Below are 21,050 nucleotides of genomic sequence, written 5' to 3'. Positions count from 1 at the left end.
GGGTCAGCAGGTGTGGGAAAGTTGTCCTCTGAGGAAAACAGCAAAGTCAGAGGGTTCAGCATTCAATCTGGGGGAGGGGAAGTAAAAAGAAATGTGAGGAACCAAGAAATGGCTCAGTGGTTAAGGGCACTGACTGCCCTTCCAGAAGATCTGGGTTTGACTCTCAGGACACACAGGAGACTTACAACATAACTCCATTTCCAAAGGATCTAATACGCTCTTCTGGCCTTCTCAGATTCTAGGCACACATGTAGTACACACACACACACACACACACACACACACACACACACACAGGCAAAACACTCACGCAATTAAGTAAAAATAAGTAAAATTTAAAAAAGGAGTATCTTTTACAAGGTATCTTAGCCTAGTTCAGCTGAGTCATCTGGTGTAAGATGAAGCAAAGCAAGATAATGCATAACAGAGCTCACGGTGGGACTAAACATTAGGAAATATGTATAATTTGCTGTTTTAAACTGTTTTTCCCCCTAAAATGAACACAGATAGACTGTATAACAGCATAGAAAGGAGCATTCACAGCTGTGACCCATAGCCTGTACCCTAATAATGGTGGGGTAGACCCTGGGGGCCCACACTCTGTCTTCTGTAGTCAACCTCAATCTGGTCTTCCAAAACTGAGACATACTATCTATGTGGGCCTTGGATCTGCTTTAACACGTGTGAGGTCCTAGGTTCCACACTCAATTAAAAAAGAAAGAACAAATGAAAGGAAGGAAAGAAGGAAGGGAGGAGGAAGGAAGGAAGGAAGGAAGGAAGGAAGGAAGGAAGGAAGGAAGGAAGGAAGGAAAAGAAAAGGCCCTTGTCAACCAGGAATAGCCAAAGAGCATGATTGGAACAACATTGTGCTTTACTGTTGGTTTTTTTTGTTTTTTTGTTTGTTTATTTTTGTTTTGTTTTGTTTTTCTGGGGAAGGCTAATAAACACAACAGTTTGCTTTTAAAAATTAGAAGAAGAAGCCCAGTCCACCTTCTATGTTCATGTATCTCCGTTTGACAGATGGTCTAATTAGACTTCCCTGAATTGGCAGCTTTAACATCAGACCCCTGAAGTCCGGTTTTCACGGGTCTGAATGGAGCACTGTTCCCAGATTTGTGGACATATCCGAAGGCTTTCATTTTCTGGGCAGGGTTATTTACGCAGGTGACTGATTCTGCTTGGCGTCACCCACAGCTCGGGGAGGAGCCGCTCCCACCATTTCAAGGTCAAGGCCAACCCTTTCCTTCCTGGATTCTGTCGGTGGGACCCTGCCCTAGCTTACGCCGTGCCAGTGCCCACAGCCCACAGCCCACAGCACAGGCTGTGCTGCATGAGAATTACTCCTGACCAGTGGCACAGGGTGTTTTCTCTGTGTTTAGAGCACAGGGAATTCGAGAGCATCTGCAGTTGAAGAGAAATAGATCTATTTGCAAACGATCTCTAAAACTGATCCTTCATTAGCCTGGTGAGATGGCACAGCAGATAAAGGTACTTGCTGCCCAGTCTGGGGATCCATACTCAGTTTCAGCACCCACCTGGTGGAAGGAGAAAATAAACTCCACGCTCTGCTGTGCCGCCACACTCACACTAAACAAACAGACATAAGATGTTATGATTAATCTTATACGTTCAAATAGGGAGATGTAAATACTTTTACTATTTCTTCTAAAAATCTTTCTCTTTGTACTCTTATCAGGAATTTTTATTCTCATCTCTCTCATCAAGAACCTAGTTAAAATTTAACAAAATCATTTTAAATTATTATAATTTTGTTTTTATACTATTAAACATTAGGTTAAAGTGACCAGAAAGTCACTTTGGCATTGCCATAGCAACAAGATACAAAGCCACTATTCAGTGTGCAGTTTTGGTTATGTTCCATGTGTGATGTTATGAATTTACTGTTCTGAAGCAGCCATAACCCCCAAATGCAGGGATGTGATTATAGTGTAACATTTTGTTCGAATGTGAAGCAAAGGATATGCGACTTTGTAGCAGGGACACGTCAGAGATGGTCCTCAGGAAACCTTGCTTCCCTGAGTGAATCTGAATGGCAGAATACCCCCACATTGGCAGAATCATTTTTTCTGGCGCTCCCTCCCTTCATTGCACATTGCTTTCCTCAGTGGTTTTTTCTTTTTTTTTTTTTGAGCCCTAAATTCTTCTGTTCTTGTGCTAGAGAACCAAAAATAGAGAGAAGGCTCCACATACCAGCTGGAGGACAGATGTGTCACACGGTGGCCGATGACACAAACACTGACTACAGTATCGTTGGAGTCAAGGGAAGTGTCCCTTTTACTGTCACTGTTAAGGCTAAATCCAGTTCTTAATTGATTTTTGAAGGATAATTTTTATTGAATGGGTATGAAGGAGAGAGAAGGCAAAATTATACTTATGAATTAATTTCCCATTCAGTCATTTCACTGCTTCCAGGAGAGTTGGGATGTGGCCCTGAAGTGGGTTTGAAATACAGGACAGAAAGGAACTCATGCCCCGGCAGCAGGTGCTCGCAAATGTGCATGGTCGGATCCTTTGGCAAGTCAAACTGGAGTGTACTTTACACAAATAAGAGTGTAAAGTATATGATGAGCAATGAAAGCAGGCATCCGCGCAACCTCATGGAGAGAGTAGACTGTAGAAAGAGAAACTCACTTTGTAAGAAATGAACCGAGAGTTCTCAATATGTACTTATCCTTGAACCAGCTAATTAGAACAGGTTTTCCCTCCAAAACTGAAAATTAAGAAAAATCAGAACAGTACTGAAATAGCGTTGCCTGGTGTCCTAGCTTGCTTTCTGTTACTGTTGTAAACAATACAACTAAAATGTGACTTGGGGAAGAAAGGGTTTTTTGTTTGCTTGTTGGTTTGTGTGTGTGTGTGTGTGTGTATGTGTGTGTTTGTTTTTGTCTTACACTTCCTGATTGCGCTGGCTCCTCAAGGGAAGCCAGGGCAGGAACTGTGTGTGGAAGAACACTGCATACTGTCTTGCTCTCAATGGCTCGCTCTGCCTCCTTTCTTATACAACCCAGGACCGCCTGCCCAGGGGTGGTATTGCCCACAGTAGGCTGGACACTCCCACATCAATCCTTAATCAAGAAAATGCCCTCAAGGCATTTAAGTTCCTCAGTAGAGGTTCCTTCCTCCAGGTGATTAGTTTGAGTTAGTTGAAAAACTCTAACCAGCAGGCCTAGAAAACTGGGTCTCTGAGAACTATTTAATTTTTACACAGTTAACAGTAAAAGGTTAGCCCACTCTAAAATATTATCAATTATGTACATTGATGATGTGTGTGCCTATTTTTTAGAAACGACATTTATTATAGTAACAGAAAAATTATGTTTGCTCAATTTTGTTAATATATATTTTAAAATACATAAAATACAAATTCATAAAGAATTGTTATAAAAGAAATTGGTAGGCACTGGCAAAGGTATCCATACGCCAATACATACATATTTACTAAATGAATGAATAGGCAAATCTGAACGAAATGAATTCATTTGTTCATCTCAATCAGAACTGCGAATGCGGCATAGGAGCATAAAATCCTGATTCATCCCTTTGCAGGATGATGAGAATGGTTTTAAGAATTCCTTCTTTAGCAGCTTTGATCCTGACTTCTGTATTCGTAGGAAACAAATGTCATTTTTGGACGACAGGTAAAATGCATCCATAGACCAGTGTCCTGTTTAAGAAACTCCTCCCGAGGACCCAAAAGACAAAGTGGAAAGGCTTCCGAATAAAGGCCCACAGGGTTGCTAGGCAGGGAAAGGAAAGGAGAAACACTACTTCTGTTCATCAGAGACACTTCAGCTCCTCTAGATGTCAGTATTACATAGGGAAATGAAACTAAATAGCCTGTGGCGATGAATGGAGGCCTTGCATTATTTAAGCGGTAAAATGTGCGTCGCATAATTACACCAAGGAAGAACAGCCCTGCTTAGTGACTGGCTCCTGTATCTTCAGCGCTGACAGTTCTTACGCTCGGCCAGGCCAGGCTCTGCCTGAAGAGTGTGGGCATCTCACGCTCACACTTGCCACTGGATACTTGTGGCCTGACTGGTTCCACAGAGTTTTATAGCAAACCTTTACATATTCTGATGGGTTGAAATAAATGAGCACACACCAGGTTTGATCATTCTCAGGTCGCTTCGGTCTACTATAATGTCTGTGCCACACAGGACAAATCCCAAAGCCTGGTGCCTACCGATACCCCAGACTTTCTCATTTCAGAAGAGAAATTACCAAGAGTCATATAAAATGCCATCAACACAATTTGCTTAACCGTCTTATTTGACTAGCTTGATATAGATTTCTCAGAATTAGAATGGAATGATCTCTTTCTCCCCTCTTCCGTGTTAATTCTAGTCTTTTATCTGCCTTTCTCTGTTAATGTTTTTATTGTATGCCCCCTGCTCTTGCTCTTCTTATTTTATGGTGCCTATTCTGCAGTTAGATCCCAATCAGAATTACTCTCCAGGTTGTCTAAAATCCCTTCCTACACCAAGAAAAACAGTACAGATTATGCTGCCACTTAGAGGGCAAATCAAATAGAGAAATGAATTAGAATCCCGACTTCATTCTATAAATGAGGTTGGTAGTCAGCTCCTCGCAAAGGGAGCTGACCATGCAAAGTGCACCGAAGAGTTTCTAGTAGACTCGGCTGTGCTCAGCGCATGTTAGCCATCACTGTCTTTCCCATTTGCATCTCCATTATCATGACCACACTACCATCATCATCTTCTTCATTGTCATCACCATCATCATTATTACCATGTGATGTCTCTAGTCTAAGCACCATGACCGTCACAAACCCAACACCTAGAAGAAACAGACTGGCAATAACAGTTCGCTGAAGTGTTACAAGGGACACGGGTATTGGCATAAGTGCCAAGTTTTGGGCCCACAGACAGAAGTAGCAACTGTGTAGCATGAATAATAAAAACCCATAGACAGAAGTTAGGGTTCAACCCAAAAACCAAACAAAGCAGCCAAGTCACTAGAGAAATCTTACCTCTATCAAGGCTGGGTAACCACAAAACTAAGCAGCCTAAGCCTCTCATTTTATATTCCCTCTAGTTCTGGGATTAAAGATGCGAGCCCCCACGACCTGGATTTGTTTCTGTTTTGATCTTGTGTAGCCCAGGGTGGCCTTGAACTCACAAAGTTCCATCTGCCTCTGTCTCCCAAATTCTGGGATTAAAGGTGTGTGCCGCCACTGCCTGACCTCTAGTGGCTTAGCTTTGCCTCTTGTCTTCAGGCAAGAATTATTTATCAAAATACAAATAATATACCACTACACCACTGGACTTGCCTAAGGAAATTTAAGGACAATTTTTATTACTACCTCTGTACTTGTGCGAAAAAGTGAGAGGCTTTCTATAGCTGCGATCTCCAACCTTGGCTTTCTACAGATGTATTAAATGTGCCTCTGTGTGGTGAGGTGTCCATCTGGAAAAAAGAATTCTGAATTATAAGTGTATTTGCAATGTGTCTTCGTCCCTACAGTCTGTGCTATGTGATATTTCATATTTGCAAACCCCCTTGGGCAAACTGTGTTCTGCTCTGAAGAGTGGAAGGACTGATCTTCTGTGGCTTCCTATGAGCGCATCAATTCATACTGTTGAACTCAGAATTTGTGTGGATTAGGCTAATCTTCACCTTTCACAGTGTGTGGAAGGGTTTGCTATTCTAGTCTGGGGAAGCTAGGACTGTGAGAACATGTGACTGCTTGGGAGAAAGGTATCTTCTAAGGAAAGAAAAAGCCAGTTGTTAAGAAGCTCATGGCCTTCATCTCCAGGTAGTTTAGGAAACTCATTCACACGTGTTCTCTGATTGGAGTTCAATTGATAGGTGAGCCAAATCCAAACAACTGAAATGGAGATCAAGGGCAGCTTACACAGTACCCATAGCCTTTAATGAGATCCTGAAGGTGGGCTTCCTTCTACGCACCAGGACAGAATTTGTTTGAAAATAGTGAGCTCATTTTATTTGATACTGCTATGTATACAGAGTTTCACTGATTCTGACTGTTTTCCACTTTACATGACTGCCAATTTTTGTGTATTTCCCCATGTTTGAATTGTATAATATAGTAGTATCAACTTGGAACAATGTTTCCCCTTACTTCTGAGAAAATTTAGTAATCATTGGAGACATTTTGCTTTATTAATATTATTTTTAATTAGTAACATTCCAGATAGACAAGAATAGGGTGGGGATTTTTATTTTGCATAGCAGGGAAAATATAGTCAGTAGTAATGTATCATGCACTGGAAAAATAATTGAGAAATTAAAATTTGAATGTCTGGAGTCATTTTTGTGGTCGTCACAGCTGGAAGGCAGGGTTCTCCTGGGACTGGTGGGGCGAGGCCAGGTGTGTGACACTAGACATCCTGTCATGCAGTGATGCACTTTACGTGAAGAACTGCACAGCCTGCGTCACTAGTGCTGAGGCCAAGCAGTGTGTGCACTGTAGATAATCTGAATGACTTGATTTTCCACCCACAGGCTGAGGAAAACGTGTGGTCCAACCCTGCACTGAATGAAAGGACAATTGTCACCAGTGGAAAATCATCAGCTCTCACAGGTAATATCCTTAGGAGACTCAGTGGTTATGGAGAGAGTTCTGCTGTTACTCTTACTCGGAGGAAAGCACACATTCCTAAATCCTGTGGGGAGGAATGCTGCTTTATTAATATGTTTTTATCTGATTGGCTTTGGATTTACCAGTGACAAATAAGAAAAACGCTTGACACACAGTTTTCAGTCAGTGGGGCGTGTTTCATTCTGCTTTGTTTTCGAAAACTTAAATCTGCTGTTAAAAAGAAGCCAGACTAGAGCTGCCATTAAATGAAGCCAAAATTAAAATGGTCCTGGGAATTCTTCATTAAAGTGTTTTGTGTCCTGTGACTTCTTAGAGAAACCTGACCAGAAAAACCTAGTCTCCTCCGAGAAAGAGAAGGTTACCGAACTCAACAAGAAAAATGCTGAGAAGACCAACTCCTCTGAAATCCAGAGGAGCTATGTCATATGTCATCAGAAAAGACAAGACAAGGTGGATTTTGTTTCAAGGAATTCCATGGAACTAAGAGAGAATGCAGATGGAAAAGATGGCGCATGCACAGCAAGTCTGGAGAGACAAGAAAGCAACCTCCGGGGAGGCAACCAAGACACTGAGGATAAAAGTGGATGTCCGTTTTTCAAAGGAGGGAAGCAGGGGCTTCCTCCTAAGGAAGATAGCAGAGGAACAGAAGCTGAGAACACAGTTTCAACAGCGGCAAGTGAAACAGTGCTGGACCAACGTTCAACTGGGAATCAGCACGTGGACGGGATGAATGGTGGTCCATCCTCTGAAAGGTACTGTCCCAGTATCCCACGTCCACAGCTGGGCTCTCTCACAGGCCTTGTGCTGTGGTGTTTGATGTCACTTTGAAGGAAAAATGAAGATGGTTTTAAAGGCACTGTTTAAGATGCGCTCCTCTCTTATATTGATTTTTCATGGCTATATTTTCCTATTATTCTGTTTTTCCTCTTTCTTTCTACCATTATTTTTAGTTATTTCCTCCCTGTCTCCCTCCCTCCCTATTTCTACTCTCCCTCTGCCCCTCCCTCCCCCTCTTAATTAATTCCTTTCTACCTTCCTCCTTTCCCTGCTTCCCTCTACTTTTTCAAGCTAAGTCTGTGCTTCCTCCCTGATCCCCATTTGATTGTTTCTAAGTCTTACACTAACACTAAGATCACAAATTTTGATATCGTCAGTAATCAATACCCTATAAAGAACAAGTAAAAAGTTCTGCTGCTTAGCAGTCAAAAGCATATCTTTTCTAAGGCTAAGAATTAAATGATGATTATGTTGAGTTGTAAATTAAAAACCCAAATCAGAAATAGTTGAACTAATCCATTATAGAAACAATTCACTGGTTGTTTCTTCCCTAGTATTGTAGGATATAGATAATTGATTAAGCTTTTTCCTTAAAATTAAAATTAAGAAGTGTCTTATACAAATTCGGGAATTTTTGTTTCTAATTATAATTAGCTGCTCTCAGTATTGTATTTGTTTAAGGCACAATTGTTACTTAGCTTTGATATAATGCATTTGAAATTAGTCTTGAAGAAATATAATTTTTATATATGAAACACTGTGAGTCCAAAAGTAGCCATTTATGAAAGCTAGCAATAGAAGAGAAAAATTATAGAAAAGGAGCAGTGATCTCTCTAAAGATTGATGGCCACAGAAGAACCGTTATTGGTGGAAGAAATGGCTTAGTTGACATGTTCTGGCAGCTGCTGGTCTTTCTGAGCAAATCTTGTCATGATGGACTTCAATAATGACCAGTGTTTCATAAGGTTTTTGTTGTCCTTGGAAGATTCTCTGTATCTGGCAATCTATTTAGATTTGGTGTCCTCAACTGCTGAACTGGTCACCTCTGTGTCACAAAGCACATCACCTTCCCCAAATACCAACCTAATTAAGTTTTGAAAATCTGGGATTTTTTTTTTCTTGAAACATTGAGAGCTGCAAATGAGTTTTATTTTCCAGGTGCATCAGTAATATAAAGGCCATTTCTACACCAGGAATCCTGGGAAATTCGGCATCAGGATCCACTTTCCAGAATGCTGAACAGACAGAGTCTGCCGGCAGCAGCAAGCGCAGAGTGGCAGAGGAATGTTTCCTCAGCGAGGACAAGAAGAAGAGCAGAATAGATGCAGTGAGAGTGGGGGAGGAGCCCACAGTCAGGACAGAGGAAGCCAGACAAGCCTGGAGCCCCGATGACAGACCCCAGGAGGGAATGAGCATCCATCCAAGAGAGCAAGCCTCAGAGGTCCCACTCGGTAGGAGAAGCTTTTTAAAGTTTCCTAACTATCCACAGCAAGCATTCCAACTGAATTTCCCCTATCCTAAAAGTTCTAAAGAAACATATGCTCTGTTATTATATATTAGTGTGTTTAACTTGAACACTCTGTGTGCAGGCAAAAGAAACAGGCCTGTCTGTCTGTCTGTGTTTGTCATCTGTCTGACTCTATCTATCTATCTATCTATCTATCTATCTATCTATCTATCTATCTATCTATCTATCTATCATCTATGTATTTATGTGTCTAAGGTGTGTGTGAATGCATATATATGTGTGTGTGTGTGTGTGTGTGTGTGTGTGTGTGTGTGTGTGTGTGCCTGTAAACATGTGTGCTCGGTGTGCACCTGTACATTTATGGAGGCCAGAGGAGGACACCAAGTGTCCTGCTCTATCATTTCCACCATATTCCTTTGAGACTGGAGCTAGGCTGGTGGCCATCAACTTAGGGTTACAGGCACAGTGGTAGGCTTTTTACATGGCTCTTTGGGATTCTAACAGATGTCTTTAGACTTGTACACATAGCACTTTTACCCATAGAGATGTCTTCCCAGCCCGAACAAAATCTGAAGCAGTTCTCTCCTGATTTTATTTCAGAGTATATTCATGGCATGAGAGTGAATGTTTATATCAAATTAGATTCCAAGAGAGTTGTGCTATCTGAATATAAGAATGTTAAATTAATTAAACAAAGTTAATATTACTATTCTATAGTATACCTAGAACAAGCCAAGTGATTAGGAAATATATATTGGATAAATACCAAGTTTAAAGAACAGAGCTGTTTAGGAACAGGGTAGTGGAAGTGGTTTACACCTTTAATCCCAGCACTCAGGAGGCAGAGGCAGGCAGATTTGAGTTTGAGCCAGCCTGATCTACAGAGTCAGTTCCAGGGTAGCCAAGGTTACACAGAGAGCATTGTCTCAAAAAACAAAAAACAATAAATGAATAAATATATAGACTAAAGAACGTAACTGTTCCCCCCTTTGTACCCTTGCTGTCTGTGTGCACTAGCTGTTTTAATAAGGAACTGGAGAAGAGCAAAGTCATGCACAGCAACAATGATGGGAATAGGAAGCCCATCAGAAATATTACTGACCAGCTACGCGTGCTAGGCTTCATGCTGATGTGGACAATCACTTAAATATAGCAGATGGAAGGTGGAAAGTGGGAGAAACAGGATAGCTATAGCATATAACTTATGTGGTTTCATTGGGGGTTTTATTTCCCTTCAGCCAGGAAAAATTCATCTCTGTGCTTTAAATGCCTGTGAAATAAAGCCTACGCCATTTTAGAAAGCAGTATACAGTATCAAATATTTCAGTGACACAAGAAAATACTTCATCTTTCTCCATTTCTCCCTCTCTGCTTTAATTAAAACATGAATTATACAGGAGCATTTTCCAAAAAGATGAATCCATTAATCTCTCAGGGTCAAATGTAAAATGGTTTCAGGCTTGAAAGCATTAAAAGCAAAGTCACGCTGGAGATCAAACCAAAGATCTCGTCCCTGCTAGGAAAGCGCTTTTCTGCTCCAGCCCCAGAAGTGTTTGTCCTGGGATTGCAGATTTGTTTACCGTCCTTCATTTTCTAAAAAAATCACCCTAAAGAGTTTGTGAATGACTTTATTTCCCAAAGATACTTGATAAGATATTCATAAGTTACAGACCATTCATTTGTGAAATGGAAATTTGTATTCCAGGGTCATTAGGGATAAGATAGGTGGCTGATTGTGTTTTAGTTTTACATGAGCTGACTTTCACTAGGAGACGTGATGCTCACTGCTGAAAGGTCAGACTCCTTGACAGACAGCCCTTTCCTTCTCACCTTACAGATGATGCCCCCGCTCCTGCAGCCCCATTTGATCACCGGATCGTAATGGCCAAACACGCTGCCGTGGACAGTCTGTACGCCGTGAGCAAGTCTGAGATCCTAGGAGGGTGAGCGAGGCCCAGTTTAAACAGCAGCTTAGTAGACAGTCTCTCCAAGGCAGAGCCCAAGATGGTGGAAATGTTGCTGGTCCTGACTTGAGAACTGCAGACCTAAAAGCAAACAGTTTAAGAGATTTTAACCATTTTTGAAAATTGTCACTTGTCCCGGATGGTTGACGTGGTAGCTGTATTTCCTATTTAGCTTCTGTTTTATTTACCCTGTCATAATATCTGAGAGTAGGAAAAAAACCCAACATGAGTCACCAGAAGAAGGTCCAGGAACTGTCCAAACCCAGGTTTAGCCCTTAGGAGAAGAAATAGGAATGTACCCTATTTCCGGTGGCCTGGAGTTCATCTTTCTCTCAATCTAGCCGGTTTTCCTATTCTGCGGTTAGAGCTTCCATGTGATTTCCATTTTAGCTGATTGCTTTCCTTATGGAAGAACTCAACTGAGTGTCATCGAAGTGCACACTGTCTCCTAAAGAAGGAAGAGTAGAGGTCATCAGGGTCAGGGTTACACTGGGGGACCCCCCCCACTTCATTCACAATCTCCCAATGACTTCCTGTAATTCAAAGCCTACGTAACAAAATTCACTACCATCGCACGTTTTTTGTTTTTTGTTTTTTTTTTTTGTAAAATAGAAGGAAAGCAGCAAATTGCACCATATACACAATTAACACATGGAGGATATGCGTGATACCTCAGTGTGGTTTCCTCAGGATATTAAGGGGTGACCAGTTAATTCTGTAAAGTTGTGTCCTCTCCTTACCATTCCACAGTCCTTCGCCCTCTGCCATGTAGAAACCCCTGAACTTTGAAATAATTCCAAGGGTTTGTGCTACTTTGGGGTTTGTCAGTGGCTCCTTTTGAAGTTCTCATCTGCCTCTTTGGGCACAGTAGGATTTGAGGTCGGTCATTGCTTGTTGTGGGCTCGCCTCAACATTGGTGGCCATATTGTACTGGAAAAAAACATAGGTTAGCAGAGCCAGTGAAGTGTGCACCAAGTCCGTGCTGCCTGTTAGTGGTAAGGATTTATTATGTAGCCGCTTATCTTTTACTTGGAGGAGAAATTGAAACAGGTCAATACCACAGAATTCTTGGCAATTTTCCTAGGTTCATCTCCTGCTCTGGGGCATTAGGGTGTTTATATATCGGTCTCCCCATTGGGGTTAAAAGTCTCTCCCAGTGTGTTTAAAAGCTCAACTACTAGGTGGCATTATTGGGAGGTGGTGGAGCCTTTAGGAGGCAGAGCAGAGCTGAATGAAATTAGGTCACGAGGAGGATGTTCTTGGAGGGAGTAATGGCACCTCCGTGGCTTCCCATCCTCTTCCACCCTTTGCTTCCCAGCTGCCATGAAGTGAGCAGCTCTTCTGCCACCATCCCTGCTCCGCTGTGCTGATACAGGCCCAAAGCCACAGGGCCTGGACCGTAGGCCGAACCTTCCGAAAACACAGTTAAAGCAAACCTTGTTTCTCTTAGGTTATTCTATGTATTCCATTCACACAATGGAAATCTGATGAACACAATACCTTGTGTTTGTGTTCAGCTAGCATGAGACTAGCAGTCTGGTGTTCCAGCATGAACCCTAGGAGATGGCCTCAGGGTCAAGGTCCTTCCAGAAAAAGTCACGTGAGAGCCTCCGCATGGAGACAACACTGGAATCAGACAGTTCTAAGATTAGTGCTGATGAGGGGAAAGACATTTTCTTTCTTCTTTTTTAGTTAAAAGGTTTTTTTTTTTTCATTTTACAATACCAACGCAGTTATCCCTCTCTCCCCTCCTCCTGCCCCCCCCTTCTCCACCCCTACCCTTCACCCCTATTCACTCCTCAGAAAGGGCAAGCCTCCCATGGGGAGTCAACAAAGTCTGGCAGATCAAGTTGAGGCAGGCCTAAGCCCCTCCCCCCTGTATCAAGGTTGAGCAAGGTATCCCTCCATAAGGAACAGGCTCCAAAAGGTCAGTTCATGCACTAGGGATAAATTCTGATCACACTGCCAGTGGCCCCACAGACTGCCCAAGTCACAGAACTGTCACCCACATTCAGAGGGCCTAGTTTGGTCCTATGCAGGGTCTCCAGGTGTCAGTCCAGAGTGAGTGAGCTCCCATTATCTCGGGTCAGTTAAAAGGCATTTTCTTAATCACGAGGACATGAGAAGTACTTGGGGCTATGTTCTTGTGTTCCGGCATAGATGGCCTCTAGAATGTTGGAACTGAAGTAGCCGCTTACATATGTTTATAGTAACGCAGAGTAATTCTCCTGGATCCACTACTCCCGTGGTGGTTGGGCTATCACTCTGCCTGCACAGATCAAGCCCGGTCACACTCATCTCTGCAGGCAATGGGAACGTGGTCTTTTTCTGGTTTACTGTGTTGTTGTGGGACCTTCCCTGTCACTCCTGCCATGATAGCCACCAATGCACAGAGCAGAGACCCCTGTCCTGCCTCACTTTATTAAATAAGCATCAAGAGAAGCAAACCAAGTTGCTCCTGTTTGTGCACTTCTGAGTATGATTGCACGAGGAGCTTTAGTATTCTGGTTTCTATTTTACTGAAATACAGAGAATGGATACAGTATACTGGACACTGGCTAAGTTAGTCTGTAGTCCTGGAGTCAGGAGCATGGTACCCTCATCCGCTTGGTTGCGGTGAAGGATCCTTTTGCTGTATCTCATCATAGCGAATGACATCATGGAGAGGGAGAGAAAAAGGGGAGGGAGAAGAAGGGAGGAGACAGAGACAGAAAGGGAGAAGAGAGAGAGAGAGAGAGAGAGAGAGAGAGAGAGGAAGTGATAAGGTTTCCTTTTAAACTACTCTTTCTTGAGAACTAAGTAGGGCCCCATAAGAGCTATATCAATTCTACACTACTGTCAACACCACCTCTGCCTTGATGACTCAGTTCTCACCACTTGAACCTGTAGGGACACACTTAAATCAGATCCATAGAAGCAGCTGTCTTATCAGTATTAATCTGATATCCCAGATAACCTGGATGTCTTCATTAGGTCTCTTTGGACACAATACATACTTTTGATTTTATGTGTCTGTGTGCAATATTGTCATTATTTTATCAAAATGCAGTTTCTAGAATGATTTCTTTCATATTCCTGACTCACAGGTTATATTGTTCTTATGCTTACAAATCCCAATTTTCTACATTCATATGCATTCAGAAAGATTCTGTGCTATCGACAAAAGTGGTTTTCAAGATTTCCTATGCCTACAAATCTGGGACCTCACCTTCCTGCCTGCATAGGACAGATACAGGGTCCAGGAAACTGGATTCTCCCCACCCCCACCGAAGTCTATGCTAAATATATAACATTTAAACACAGGATAAGACTATCAAATACTTATCTAAGTAAAATGTACAGAGATACATTAGCAATTCAAATTCTAAAATCAACCATTTTCACAGAAAAAAACCTTGATTAAAATTTTCAAGTTTAATTATTCCACCTCAAAAATTTCATTTTCATATTAGACCAAATAGATCAAAATTACCTTCAAAAATGAAGTATGACTTAAAATTAATCAATTGCTTCAACACCATAATGTATGAATGCAACTTAGTTATTATTCTGCTTTAACCGCTGTCCTTAATTCAAAAGTGAAACTTTGTATACACCTACAGGGGACACTGACCAAATTCTCTGCCCCAAACAGGAATAAGTATTAGCATACTGCTGAGACAAATTAACTTCTAGGATTTAGGTCAAGATGACAGACACAAATATAATTCAAGACATAAGATTTTTCAGGGCTTTCCCTTTATGTAGCAGAGATTTGTGATGGGCAATGCTTCTGACGTGGAAGACTAAAGACAAGCGCAGCTTCCTGGGGGGATATAGGTGACCCTTAGAACTCCCCTTGGCCAGTGCTGCTTCAAATACCGAGACATATTTGCAAGTGTGTTCACTCAAGAGACAAATGGCTGGGAATGCATACTGTCCACCTGGTAGGGACCGAAACGGGGCCCTGCAGACTACAGTGCCTCACTGAACCGTCTGTTGTTTGGCAGGGGGCGTTTTGGCCAGGTTCACAAGTGTGAAGAGAAAGCAACGGGCCTGAAGCTGGCTGCTAAAATCATTAAGATCAGAAGTGCAAAGGACAAGGTAAAGGCGCCGGGAGTTGTGTCTCCTCTCCCTCTGGGCCAGTCTCCACCACACTAATTCACTCTTTCCTTCTCCTCAGGAGGACGTGAAGAATGAGATTAGCATCATGAACCAGCTGGACCACGTGAACCTCATTCAGCTCTATGATGCCTTTGAGTCCAAGCATGACATCATCCTCGTCATGGAGTAGTAGGTATCCTCTCCCCTCCATCTGCTGCCACACACCTTCTGCCCAGCACTCGTGACTCAGCCGGAGCCATGGACAGTGCACTGTTGGATCTGAGTTGCAGGAGACAGGAGATCTTGCCGCCAGAGTCAGAAGGGAAACTGTTTCCAAGTGCAGTCTCCCAGTGTGACTCACTGATCAGATGCAGCAGGACAAAATAGATGCAGCTTGTATCTAAGCTCTGTTGTCCCAAACCAAGGTTGGGTTTTATCTTATGCAACCAAAAGGAAAAGTGGCTTGTGAACCTTTTTTCCTTCCACAGTGATTTCTCTTACCTTGGGGGTATGTTCTAAAACCGTTAATGGATGACTGAAATTGGGAATGGTACTGAGCCAACAGGTACTTAAATACCCATGGTAAAAATTAACTTATAAGTTAACAGCTTGTGGTAAAACAAAACAATTACAATATATCAAACAAAAATTATGTGAACACAGTCTCTATCTCAGGATATCTTGTGCTATAGTAATCACAGGTCACCATGAGTCTCTAAAACCTAACAGAATGAAGCTGGAGAGAAAGGGTGGTTAAGCATTCAAGAACACAAAGCACACGCCAAGCCCCTGATACTAAACAGTTCCATTTCAGAATCCCTTCTGCAAAGACTCGATCAGCTCAGGTGATAGAGTGCCTGCCTAGCATGCATGATGCCCTTCTTTACATCCAAAGTCCTACAAAGTGCTATACCAGCACACCCACCGCAAAACTTAAGTAGTTTTAATACTGAACAGACACTGAAAGTTGGTTTGTTTGCCATGTTATATAAGGCTTTTGGAAAGCAACTGTATCTAGCATCAGCCACATAGAAACACTTTGCCATTGCTCTTAATCCAGTCACATAGAAATACATTGCCAATACTCTTAATCTAAGACCTCAAAAGGTGAAGACCTTGACTCATTTCCTGATAACACTGGAATCCCACCTCAGTGTCTCCTGGAGTTTTCTTAATCCCCAGTATCTGTTATGTGACATACATGAACTCAGCTACAGTGTAGCTACTGGTGACAGGGACTTTGAGACTTTAGTTGTGTGCCGTTGAAGGTATAGACAAAGGTATACTGAAGGTATCCATAGAAGTATCATGTAACCCATACAGTGAAAATGGCAAGGAAATAACTGTACACACATGTGTGTGCACGCGCACGCGCGCGCGCGCACGCGCACACACACACACACCTCTTGCAAGAGCTACAGGCACTTGGGCAGCGACTTCACACAAGACACACATGTGGTGTTCACAGAGTCAGGACTCAAAGTTCCACCTGTTCCCTCTGCAGTGTGGAGGGTGGGGAGCTGTTCGATCGCATCATTGATGAAAACTGCAACTTGACAGAGCTGGACACCATCCTGTTCATGAAGCAGATCTGTGAGGGGATAAGGTACATGCACCAGATGTACATCCTCCACTTGGATCTCAAGGTACTGCGGCATATTTCTCATCCTGTGAAGTGCAAGGTCCGCTTAGTTCTTCCCCCATGTGAAATATTATGTACCAGCCTTGGAAAGGTGTGTTTTCTCTGGTCATGTTTTCAGGAATTAACAAAAATCTGAATTTTTTCCTTTCTCTTTTTGTTTGTGTGTTTTTTGAGCAGTGTCTTACTTCTTCACCTAGTCTAGTCATGAACTTCTGAGTTCAAGCTATCTTATCAAATCCAGCCTCCCTAGCTGACGGGACAGACTCACGTCACACCACCTGACAAAATCAGGATTTTTATCCCATTTACAACTGTCACCATTTTTGGGGACTAATATTCGTATGCCCATCTTTAGAGTCCCTTGTTGAGATTATTATAAATTAACTTTATTAAATCAACACAGGCGGTCATTTCCCTAAAAGTGTAGAATTAAAACCAGCATCACAATATTTCTGCCATCTCCTTACTATCAAAGTACACGGTGGGAGTATTTTAGTCTTCGATTCCCAAGTTGTAGCTACCGTTTCAGATCTTAAGAATCCCCAGTAGCCTCTTGAATTCTTCTAGGAAACTCTGGTTTGGGATTTACTGTCCTCTGGATTTGCTAAAACACTGAGTCGAGGCTGTGGAGAACGAGATGCAGGGCAGCTAGAGGGTGGGGCTGCGATGCCGAAGAGAAGCGAGGGCCGTTGTTCACAAATCAGAAACCAAGAGGGAAGCCAGTCCATCTCCTTCTTCCTCTTTATCTCTCTCTCATTATGAAGTCTCCAGAACTGGATTGCACATCACTTTAGATAAAATCGACTAAAGGCTGAGCCCTAATAAGCCTGGTCCAGTCTACGTCAGAGTTAGTATCACAGAGTGCATCTTCTTGTGTGGCTTGATCATTTTCTCATTTCTCTGTTTTCACAGCATGACAGTGAGATAAATTGAGTATTCTATGTAACATACCATATATTGTAAGTCTCCAGGGGAGGTACAGCTGAATAAATCTGGCCTCCTTAAATAGGTTTCCGTGGGCCTCTCTTCCTACAACTTGGCTTCCCTCACGGGTCTTGATTTATGTGCCTTGCCTTTCCCACTCACAGTTGCGCAGGAGGAGGAAGGGGGGGAAGTGGTACATAAAACGACAAAGTCAGAGGTTAAAAATCATTAGCAAAGTCCTTGGCCACGAGCTAAGTATGATAATGTGTGTGTCCAAGGAGTACTTTTGTTCACCGTGGATATTTCACAAATAACCCTAAAGGGATTTGATTGGCAGCTGGAGCCAGGAGCTGACCTATCATAAGTCAAATGACTCCATCTGTGGCTTTGTAACATTGATTGAAGACTTACAATGGGCAGTTTTGGTTATGGCTTATATAGAAAGATAACAACACAGGTGACAGTGGGATGAGTCACCAAGGAGCAGGTTTCTTTAGAGAGTTCCTTGGAAGGAAAAGACTGATGGAATTGAGCGTGCATCACTTCAGGGAATCAAGGGGTGACTTAAAAGGATTCTCCTTTGAAATTTTATTTTCTGAAAATCTTATCTGAGATGACGGTCATTGCAAGTTTTAGTATCATAGAAATTATCTCTTTTGAAGTGCCCTCAAAGATGTTCCTTTATATTCTGCCAAAGAATTTTCAGGATACCATGGTATTTTTTGATAATAGGACAGCTTTTATTTGTTCAAGCCATTATTTAAGCACAACTTCAAACTACCCTTGTGAGCACCCACCTCTGTGTAAAATGGTTTTCACTCTCAGACATCTGTTTTAGAGACATTTTAGGGAAGAGTTTCTAAAGATATTACACTCAGTGAACTGGGCGGTTAGATGTTGATATGGAGACACTACATCATTTCACAAAGTGTGTCTGGGTTTCTGCCTCGCTTGGACCCCCTTTCCACCAGACAGGATGTGGAAGGGGGTGTGGCCCATGTAAAGGATGGAGATGGAACCCTGAGTACCTGGCAATTTTGTATGCCCAGCTCTTAGTGGAGTTGAAATTAGAATTTAAGAGTTCTTGGCTCTTCTTTGAAAATAGTATTTCTTTTTTTCTTAATGGATGACCTTGGCTTTAAATGAAATTACTTATTTTTCCCAGACTTAAGGTTTTCTATCCCAATAAATATAGCTACATCAACAGGACATCCCAGGGATACCGGGTAGTAGCGACATAGCTTGATTCTGTCCCCTCCCCCAAGCCTGTCAGATTAGCAGGGCCAAGTTTAACTAGCATCTAACTCCAAGGGAACACTTAGTCAAGGACTTTAAGCACTGAGACCGAGCTCAGCAAAACCTTGGAATTCTGGAGATGAAGAATGAGCAGGAGACAAAAGCCTTCCTTTAGCATGCGACTTTCCCATAGACAAAGCACAAGGGAAAAATCCAGAGGTCAAAAATGTTCGCATTATATTGCATATTCAGCATGGTTCTTTAAGTGAATCAGGCCATTTCTCTTGGAACTCGTAAATCTTGGGGGAAATATTCCTCCAAGAAGGAAATATACTTAATACTTTAACAGGAGAAAGGCTCTGTAAGTTCTGAACTGGCCTCCACCAGCCCACTTGGAAAATGCTGGAACAGCCTCCACTCTCTTTCTCTCCTCTAGAAGGCCCCTGCCTGAACTCATGCATTATGGCAATCTGTAAAACCGTGAAGAGGGACAGGCAGGGTAATGCAAGGTTGGCAGGCTACCCACAACCTCACCCACCACATAATTAAAGGAGAAAATACCCACACAGACAAACCAGCCCCCGAGTAAAAGGCCTGATATGTTTTTCCTGAGTATCTTGTATTTTTAGTTGTGGTTCAAGGACAATTTGAGTGAAAGATGGTTGTTTTCATTGCTAATGTGTCTCTTTCTCCTGGCAGCCTGAGAACATCCTGTGTGTGAATCGGGATGCTAAGCAAATAAAAATTATTGATTTTGGATTGGCCAGAAGGTATGTCTGTTTGGATGTATGCTCAGGGATAGAGGTAGAGGGTGGGAGGCAAATTCATTCTTCGCAAAGACTATCTGCTGTGCCCCAGATCTCATGCCTTCATCTAGAATTAACTTAATAAAAATTAATTTTACCCTAACCCTGCTAGATTTGAGATTTAACCATTGAGAAGTTTCTGTAATGCATATAATAAAAATGAGAAGTGAAAACCTAGTCCATTAAAGCTTGTTAACTTATAATGTATTAATTTAGAATCTATGTTTATCCTAATTTTAGATTTGTTTCATTTATAAAGGGGGAATTTACTTTAAAAGTGTTAGTAGTTTAAGCAAGACATAGCGGGCTCTGATTTCTTAGGGAAGCAAATAATTTACATAGGCATATGAACAGCTCAGCACATTAATGCACAGAAAATGGAAGCCATGGATTACTCCAGCATTTGGCAGTTTGGAAGGGTTTGTCCTGGCCATGTGCATGGGATGAACTGAATTAGGTACTGTCACAACCTTGTTCAAATGTTCCAGTTATTTAGAATGGCTTTCTTACAACTGTTTCCGAATATTAAGGTTTCATAGGATTTGTTTTTACTTTTGAACCCCTGAAATGTTAATCAGTTTTTGACACCAGCATGGTTATCTAATTTCCGGCAGAAGTATATTTATTTCTTTGTTTGCTGCACAATTGAAGTTAGTTTTGCCTTATAGATGGTGCTGTTTTCGAGGTTCAGTAGTTTTGATATTTGACTGACATGTCTAACCCTACCACTTTGTTCCCTCAATTTCAGATACAAACCCAGAGAGAAACTGAAGGTGAACTTTGGAACCCCAGAATTTCTTGCCCCTGAAGTTGTGAACTATGATTTTGTTTCCTTTCCTACAGACATGTGGAGTGTGGGTGTCATCACATACATGCTGTAAGCAGCTCTCCAGTTGTTCATACACTCATCCTTAGCCTGTGAGCATTCGAGGAGGTTTCACTGGGATGAAAGCCTTGACTTCTAGAATAACAATAATAATGTTCTTCTAGAATAACACAGTGCCATCTCCCATTGCTTAGGTTATGTTAGTCTTCTAAATGGAAGGAGTCAATCCCTTTCTCTACTATAATCTTTTTTAAAAAAGAGATATACATGTCTTCTCCACAGGTCACTTTGAGTCCCAGGATACCAGCTAAGAGTCCTAAACATAGCTTTTGTTTTGCTTTGTCTTGTTTTAGATCTTAAATATTGATCTCTTTGGATCAGTGTGCACTGATCTGCTTGGATTGCACCTCAGCAATGACCTCTGGGGTTTGCTTTCTGAGTATGTGGCAGTACCTTGTCTTGCCAGCTGTAAAATACTTGAAAGGAAAATTTATTTTATTATTTGAGCTTTATTCAGGTACAGCTACAACCTTCAGGGCTGCACTTGCTTAATTAGGATTTGGAATGGGAGACACAGACATGTTCCTGGCTGCAGTGTATCGGCAAATCAATCCCACACCAGTTATGTTTTAAGGGGTTATTTATTTTGGGGGGTAAAACTTACATACACCATAAACCGTCAGGAAGGGAGCCTAGTCGCTGGAGCAGGAGCCGGGA

General features: G+C 42.0%; 1 protein-coding gene across 2 annotated transcripts in view; it reads left to right on the top strand.

The window, feature by feature from the left end:
• The window catches only part of Mylk4 (myosin light chain kinase family member 4), a 78,041-nt gene that overhangs the window by 43,037 nt on the left and 13,954 nt on the right, over positions 1-21,050 (top strand). For both annotated transcript variants that reach the window (XM_087896494.1, XM_087896493.1), the window contains exons 2-10: positions 6,511-6,589; positions 6,921-7,359; positions 8,543-8,835; positions 10,690-10,795; positions 14,806-14,899; positions 14,979-15,088; positions 16,404-16,545; positions 19,401-19,471; positions 20,256-20,384. In XM_087896494.1, coding sequence (XP_087752620.1) covers positions 6,511-6,589; positions 6,921-7,359; positions 8,543-8,835; positions 10,690-10,795; positions 14,806-14,899; positions 14,979-15,088; positions 16,404-16,545; positions 19,401-19,471; positions 20,256-20,384 — 1,463 coding nt within the window. The remainder of the gene's footprint in view (positions 1-6,510; positions 6,590-6,920; positions 7,360-8,542; positions 8,836-10,689; positions 10,796-14,805; positions 14,900-14,978; positions 15,089-16,403; positions 16,546-19,400; positions 19,472-20,255; positions 20,385-21,050) is intronic.

This window comes from Myodes glareolus, chromosome 14 (assembly GCF_982192425.1).
Source record: "Myodes glareolus chromosome 14, mMyoGla1.1, whole genome shotgun sequence".
Lineage (NCBI taxonomy): Eukaryota > Metazoa > Chordata > Mammalia > Rodentia > Cricetidae > Myodes > Myodes glareolus.
This window is presented reverse-complemented; position numbering and strand designations above follow the sequence as displayed.